Source organism: Oryzias melastigma, linkage group LG18 (assembly GCF_002922805.2).
Source record: "Oryzias melastigma strain HK-1 linkage group LG18, ASM292280v2, whole genome shotgun sequence".
NCBI classification, from domain to species: Eukaryota; Metazoa; Chordata; class Actinopteri; order Beloniformes; family Adrianichthyidae; genus Oryzias; species Oryzias melastigma.
The window spans coordinates 11,779,830-11,787,314 of record NC_050529.1 but is presented as its reverse complement, the minus strand read 5'-3'; the positions used below and the strand labels follow the sequence as shown (position 1 = coordinate 11,787,314).

Here is a 7,485-nt window from a genome sequence, read left to right as displayed (position 1 = left end):
TGGGGCAATTTCATTTAATCCTATTGTTTGGCTTTAACTTATTTTTATTTTTGCATATCAATTGAAAATAATCTTGTTTAAATACAAAGTAATTAGTGCAAAACGTTATATTTTTAAAGTATGTTAAAATAGGATATATTCATAGAAATTAAATTTCTATTAAAATACTCATTTTAATCTCTCACTTTATTCTTAAAATTTGTTTTTTCATAAAAATACCTTTTAAATGAGAAATGTTTGTCTGAATACTTATGCTTTTACATATAATTTTATAGAGATCTTACTTTTTTTAATGTGAGCATCTTTTTATTATTATTATTATTATTATTTTTAAAACATTTTAAATTTCCTAGATCTATACTATTCTTAGAAATATTTATAGTCACAAAATAAAATGGAATTTAAATTAAATTACTTTTTTTAAATAAATATTTAAAGACTATATTTATTCCAAAATTTTTACTTCAATCTTGGAATTATTTAGTTTTTTGTCAAAAATAATTTCTTTTCCTGAAATCTAATATTTTAGAAATCTCAGATTTTCTATTACTTTTAATCACAGTCTTCAATTTATTTACATTTCTCTCTTTAAGATGTGTTTTTTCAGAATTATTTTTGTATAAATTTGATCATGTATCTAAGAATCTAAGAAACTTGCTTTACTTTCATGTCATAAGCTTTTTTATGATATTAGAACTCTAAAAAAAGTTTTTTTTTTTAAACTTGTTTGCATAGTAAAAAGTTTTGCAGAGAACAATACATGCTTCCTATAGATGTTATACATCCATATCATTAAATGATCAAAGTTTTGCACTATAAACATAAAAATCTGGCATAAAGTTGCAGAACTAGTTTTTTTTCTTACCAGGGGCAGTGATGGTCCATCCTGCGCACACAATGACCACAGCGACTGCAGTGATGCGACCTTTTAGGTCTCATGAGGTTGCACTTATTGCACAGTTCCCACTGCTCACGCTCTGTTATAAAAATGAATAAAATTAGTTATAAATGGTTTAATTTTTCCTATTTGAGTGACAAAAAGTTATCAATCAGTATGAGATGACAAACAGTTTAAAGTGAGGGTATTTTCGGTCATTTTTACCGGAGTGAGGTATGTGCGGGTCCACGGGAAGCCGGCCGGGATCTGCAGTGGAAGCTCTGACCAGCGCCATCAAGCAAAGCGCTGATGCTATGTAGTAACCTTCACAAACATACAAAAATCGCTGGAATTAATCATCACATCAGAGAAATGTTAAATTAGAAGCAAAACCAGGGATTAAAAATGAAAAATACAGGAAAAAAAGATACTTACAAACAACTAACACCCAGGGAATATGTCCTTCGTCGTAGTGTGGGAGCAGAACCAACTTGGGGACGAACACAGTGTTGTAGAACCAGATCCCAAACACAACACTGATACACAACCAGCCCATAGGATCCACCACAAAGTGCAGGCGAAGCTTCATGGCTGCTGCTGGAGAAAATAAGTTTCAGAGAACCTAGTTTAGGTTCCTGACCTGAACTACACATAAAACCCAACAGGGAACGACAACAAAGTGAGAAGGAAACCTGCGTTTCAACCTTTTAAAGCTCATTTTCAACAGAGAAATTACACAATGGTTGCGAAACCAGCAGAGGAGGGAAGTCAAGGTGTGAGAAGGCCCCCACCCCTCAGCCTTTCATTCTTTAAAAAAGCAGAAAACTACATCGGGCTATGACCTGGTTTTGTAGTATAGTCGTCTTTTAGAACTACAAATAGCTTTTCCTGTAAATCCTGAATCAAAAGCAGGTTTGTCTGCAGATCACAACAGACTAAAGGTGAAAACATTTCTATTGTTATGGAATCCTGATTCCCCTTTTTCCTGTTTTTTCTTCCCTGCCACCCCTTGTTTCTATTTTTATTTTCATCTAAAGATGTGAAGTTTTCCTTCATGTCTTTGGTTTTTATTCTCATCACCAGTCAGTTGATGCAGACAAAGAATCTCTGATGAAAAAAGCCTCAAAACGTCACATTCTGTGACTAAAACTGTGAGATTTAATATTTCTTTTTTGTCTTCTAATAGAAAAAAAGAAAAGGTATAATCCACAGAACCAAAAGAATACTGAGTAAAAAAGGCATAATTTTCTATATTCAACAGTAATACTTCCAGTAAAATTTGTGGAAATATAAACAAGACAAATATTGATCTATGAATTAAACATCAAAAAAGAAATTAAAACAATTAAATACATTTGTTTTTTTTAATATACTTAAAAATACATTTTTACAAAATCAAATACATTAAAGTTTGTGAATATTTTTTGAAAAAAACCTGGAAACTTTAAAAATAGTTTGTCTTGATAATTCAGACATTTTTAAAAGGAAAAACTAGTAAGATAATATTTTTTATTCTTGAATCCTGCAAAGCAAGAACAAATTGGAGACGTTCTTCTGTTTTTGAAAACAAAACTTTGAAGTTTTCGGGATAAAGATTTTATATTAGTTAATCCTGTCAAGGAAATTTTGGTTATAATAAAGTATTCAATAATTGCTTGATACTAGTAAAATAAATTTATGTATTAGTAACATTTTGTATATGCATGTATGTGTATTTATATGAATATGTAATGTAAAGTTTTTGTTTCTGTGCTTTTTTTATTTTATTTGATGGGATTCGATAAGCATGATGCTTCAGCACAGCCCTATTTTTGTTAACGTTGATTATTGTTTAACACTAGCAACACTTTTACATTTGAAGAAAGGGATGAACTTCAAACTCAATAAAAAAAATATCTATTTACCAAAATAAATGAAAAAAAAGATTTACATTTGAGACATCTGTGTTTTTTTCACCTTTACATGCTTTGACTCAACACAAGAAGGAAGTTATTTAAAACTTGAGAGTATGTTCAAGCTCCGGTAGAAACTAGACATACATCTAAATTACTAAATTAAACAAGTCATTAGCTTTAAAAAAAATACTTTCTTTCTAAATGTTTTTTTAAAAAATCGGAAATAAAATCTTTGCATCGACTCTGTCTACATGCAGTTACTTTAAGTTTTTGATTGAAATCCTTTTATTTCAAATACATTTTATTTAAGTGGGTAGAAGAAACTCATATAATTTCCCACACAGTCCCACTATATTTTATGCATACATTTTTACACACTGAAAATATAATCATTTTTCACATAAACATAGAATAATAATAAAAAAAAGATAAGCATCATAATAACAAAACAAAGCCTTAACGATTAAAGCTTTTTTTTTATCTAAACAACATTGAAGTCAAAAAGTGATAACAAATGTTCTTGACATCCTGGTTAAAAAAAAGAAAAGGAAAAAAATCAAAATTACATTTTATGTTAATTTTTAAGAAAATTATAAACAAGAAGGGATTCTGGTTCTTGAAATGACATGTCTATTTATCCAGTTTATCTCTCTGATTTATTCTATAAATTTAAGCTTGTGGTGCCAAACTCAACGAAGTCTAACAACAACAAAAACAAAAAAAAGAAAGTAAGAAAAAGAAAAGAAAGGAAATGCTGAGACATTTGTAACAATACAATTGCAAAGGAAATGACTCCAAGTGTGGCAATAACACAAAATGTAGACATCCAGTGTTGAAATGCTGTGACAGGTGTTGTTACATTAACAAATCCTATGAAATGACACAAAAATGTTAGAAATGTGTAATTAAAGACGAGATTGTTTGTTTGTTTTTTGCTTTTAGATGATGAATCCACTTCATCATCCAAATACCTAAACACTATTTATTATTAGCAAAAACTGCTTGCATTTGTGTGTGTTTTTTTTTTAAAAATGGCAATAGGAAGAATAAATTAAGGGTTGTGGAATAAGGAAAAAAATAAAAACTATGCATTTTTGATTATATATGTACATGTATTTATCTGTTTTATTAAGATGGTGAGTCTAAGCGCATCAAATCCACCTTTAAATCTTCTTGTTACATTATAAGAGGCTTGTTATTGTGAAGCCTCGCCTGCTCCATCACTCATCCTGACACCCGTGCTGGCTTTAGCTTCACAGCTGTACAGAACAATAACACGCCCGGCTTCATTTATTGAACTACGATATGTCTGAAGTGAAATTCTAGCCATCAATTAAGATGTTGAATTTTAAAAATCCTTACTTTTTATGCTGCTCGTCTTGAAAATGAATCGACGTTGCTGCTACTTCCTCATCCGAGCCTCCGTACGTGAGCTAGGCGGAGCCTATGCAGTTTTTTTTCTCCAAACACACCTTTAGTTAAAAAAAAGTAGAGAAAATGTCACTTCCGGTTTTACGCAAAAATAATTATTACATTTTTAAAACATACGTTTATTTATTATTTTTATTATGATTAAAATAATATTTTTTTCTATTTGAAGTCTTAACACGTTATGTTAATTTAAAAGTAATTATTAAAAAATAGTTTTTAATCAAAAATATAAAAACTATTTTATTCCTAGGTTTTTTATTGAGTTGTATTTTTCTAAAATAAATATTTTTGTATTTTTTGGCATAGAAAATATCATTTTTTCCTTCCAAAGAAAATATCCTAAATAAGACTTATCTGACGTGTGCTGACGCAATTCAACTTCCGCTAATATTTCTAGCGGCTTGTTGACAACGCTAGCTAGCTTCGCACTACAAAAGTAGCATCATTTCATTTTAATGTTGACACAAAATGAGTTCCACTAACATATTTAAACTCAGATGTTCCCTCCCGGGCCACGAAATGGACGTAAGAGGAGTCGCAGCTGCTGCTTTTCCGGACGGAGCCTTCGTGTCTGTGTCCCGAGACCGAACCGGAAGAGTCTGGGTGCCGAACTCAAGGTAGCTAGCATTAGCATTAGCCTGTCTGCTTAGTAACTTTGGTCAGGTACTTACTATTGTTGTGACCGCTAAAACGGGTTATATACGTAAAAAGTATTTAGTAACAACAACCGCCCTCAATCCTAATGAATTAATTATTGTCATATCCTTGTAATAAAGAAAAAAATGCACTGCTGTGTTGGCTAGGTTGCTAACGGTTGCTCAAATTAGCTTTGTCATAATGCAACTGAAGTGTTTAACCAGAACCATATACTGGGGTATTATTTGTATCTACTCTGTCATTCAGCTCATTTTACACATCTTTAGTGTTTCTTCTCATAACGGATGTTTGTGGTTTCTCTTCTCCAGCCCAGATAAAAGCTTCTCGGAGATGCTATGTATGGCTGGCCATTCAAACTTTGTATCGTGCGTGTGCATCATTGCCCCCAGTGAAACATATCCCCGGGGACTGATTGCCACTGGTGGGAACGATAATCTTATTTGTGTTTTCTCACTGGACCGACCACAGCCTCTATACACCCTTCAGGGTCACAAAAATACAGGTGAGTTGCTCCTTAATACAAAATTTGGGGAGAAATTCAAGATGATAATGGATACAGACAGTCATATTTGATTTTCTTTATTCCCTTTTGCAGTTTGCACTCTGTCGTCTGGGAAGTTCGGGACACTCTTGAGTGGTTCATGGGACACCACAGCCAAAGTGTGGCTTAATGAGAAGTGCATGATGACTTTGCAGGTAAACTGAAGTATATTTATGCAAGAGATCAGTTTCCATTTTGGGTGTACTGATTAATCAATGAATGGATTTATATTCCCACAATTCAACCAGATTGATTTGTCTTAGGGAGGTTTATTAATCGACCTATCCCAATTATAAAATAATTTCAAAATGAAATAATTAAGTCAATCTTGGAAAATATCCTTTGAATTGGATCTCTGAGTCACTCTGGTTGAATTTTGGATCAATTTTAGGTCAGTGAATCGGCTTGTTTAAAATGAACCAAAATTGACTATAAATCCTATCAGAAACCACGAATAACGATTAATTTTGTTAAAATGAATCGTTACACCCCCTAGTTTCCTCGTGTTATTTTTTTCTAGAAGTGTGATCACTGACTTTGCTTTTTCAGGGACACACTGCAGCAGTGTGGGCAGTGTTGGTCTTACCTGAACAAGGCCTCATGCTTTCTGGATCAGCAGATAAGACCATAAAACTTTGGAAGGCTGGCAGATGTGAGCGGACGTTTACAGGTGAGTAATTCTGTTTTGGGTGCACTTCTACTGCTCAGCTTATTTTTTTTTTATTAGTTTGTGTTTAAACTTTACATCCGCACTGTTTATCTATTCTTGGTTTAAATTCAGTTGTTTTTAACTTTCTTTAAATCCTATTTTAATGATCAGATCTTTACCATTTCTTTTGATTGTTTCTTTTAATTATTTATAGAAGGCACTTTAAATGCTCTTTGTACATGAAATATGTGATACAAATAAACTTGCCTTGGTACCCATCCCTATAATTATGTCATAAAATATGAAATCACACATGGACTGAGCTAAAAACTTTGTAATTGTTTTATGTCACCTGCTAGTTGCCCAAGCACTAACTGCAAACCATTGTCCTATAAAACCAAACTACATAAAGAAGAAAAAATGTTATTTACCTGTTTTTGTCCTGCTACTGATCCCTGTGCACCAAGTTGTGCAGTTAACAGAATCAGATTTATAAAAGAAAGTTAAGGAAGTCATATAGCAGTTTGTTTTAAATCAAACAAATAATTACATAGCATTTTTAGCCACGAATTAAAGTGTGGTAATTGTCTGATTTTTTTTTCTTTGCTTAAATAAAAATAAGTAAGTGCTTGCAAAAAGACATTTTGAAAGTACAGTAAATGCATCATTAACACAGCACAGTAAGAAATAAGGGTATTTATTTTGACCCTTATTTATATGGGACAACTCATTTTAGTGTGAACTTTCCTCCACTAGAGGTGCTAAGATCAGGAGCTTCTCTTAAAAAAAAAGAAAAAAAAAACATAGTGTAATAACAAAGTTGTGCCAAACCTTTTCAGTCCTACACTCAAGAAGCTTCAACCACTATAGTTAGTATTTATCTCAACTGTAGAAACATCTATTAGCTTTGCTCCCCCTCTTTCACCTCTTATCTGGAGTATTCCTAAAGTCCCTCTCCTATCATCTTCTGATTTACTTCAAAAACGTTCCCGCTGTCTTATTTTTAAATTAACATTATGCCACTTTTAGCCAAAATTAAAAAAAATCTGTGCTGTGTTCTGGGAAATGACTTCTGCAGATCACTCTTGTGGCATTTCTCTGATAAAAGAAGACGTATATTAAGAAAATAATGCTCACATTTATGTATTTCTTTATTCAAATCATTGTGAATTAGGAGCAGATGAAAAAATGCCGTCTGAAAAAGAGCATATTTGTTGAGTAGAAATACGTTGGGTGGGCAGCAAGCTAAATTCTCTAAGCTCTCAGCAACAGGAAGGGGAAAGGGGGTGGGGTTACTCCGCCCCAGTGGTCCCACCCACAACTTGGAGGTGACTTTTTAATGAACTTCTGCCTGCTCTGCTGCAACTATGTCCAAGAAAACATATCGTTTTAAAAAAATTTGTCTAAAAACGACGTAGTTGTTAAAAAAGAAAAC

At 32.4% G+C, this 7,485-nt stretch overlaps 2 protein-coding genes across 3 annotated transcripts in view; one reads left to right on the top strand and one right to left on the bottom strand.

Moving 5' to 3' along the window:
- zdhhc21 (zinc finger DHHC-type palmitoyltransferase 21) overlaps positions 1 to 4,233 on the bottom strand; it is a 10,733-nt gene extending 6,500 nt beyond the window's left edge. Inside the window, exons 1-4 of one of the 2 annotated variants that reach the window (XM_024287448.1) lie at positions 4,135 to 4,233; positions 1,313 to 1,474; positions 1,103 to 1,201; positions 866 to 977 (exon numbers count right to left, since the gene is read on the bottom strand). In XM_024287448.1, coding sequence (XP_024143216.1) covers positions 866 to 977; positions 1,103 to 1,201; positions 1,313 to 1,466 — 365 coding nt within the window. In that variant the 5' untranslated portion in view covers positions 1,467 to 1,474; positions 4,135 to 4,233. The remainder of the gene's footprint in view (positions 1 to 865; positions 978 to 1,102; positions 1,202 to 1,312; positions 1,475 to 4,134) is intronic. The other variant, XM_024287450.1, reaches the window with a different exon arrangement.
- Positions 4,234 to 4,573: 340 nt separating this feature from the next.
- The window catches only part of plaa (phospholipase A2-activating protein), a 7,040-nt gene continuing 4,128 nt past the window's right edge, over positions 4,574 to 7,485 (top strand). Inside the window, exons 1-4 of the mRNA XM_024288501.2 lie at positions 4,574 to 4,820; positions 5,169 to 5,362; positions 5,456 to 5,556; positions 5,951 to 6,071. Of these exons, the coding sequence (XP_024144269.1) occupies positions 4,672 to 4,820; positions 5,169 to 5,362; positions 5,456 to 5,556; positions 5,951 to 6,071 (565 nt within the window). The 5' untranslated portion in view covers positions 4,574 to 4,671. The remainder of the gene's footprint in view (positions 4,821 to 5,168; positions 5,363 to 5,455; positions 5,557 to 5,950; positions 6,072 to 7,485) is intronic.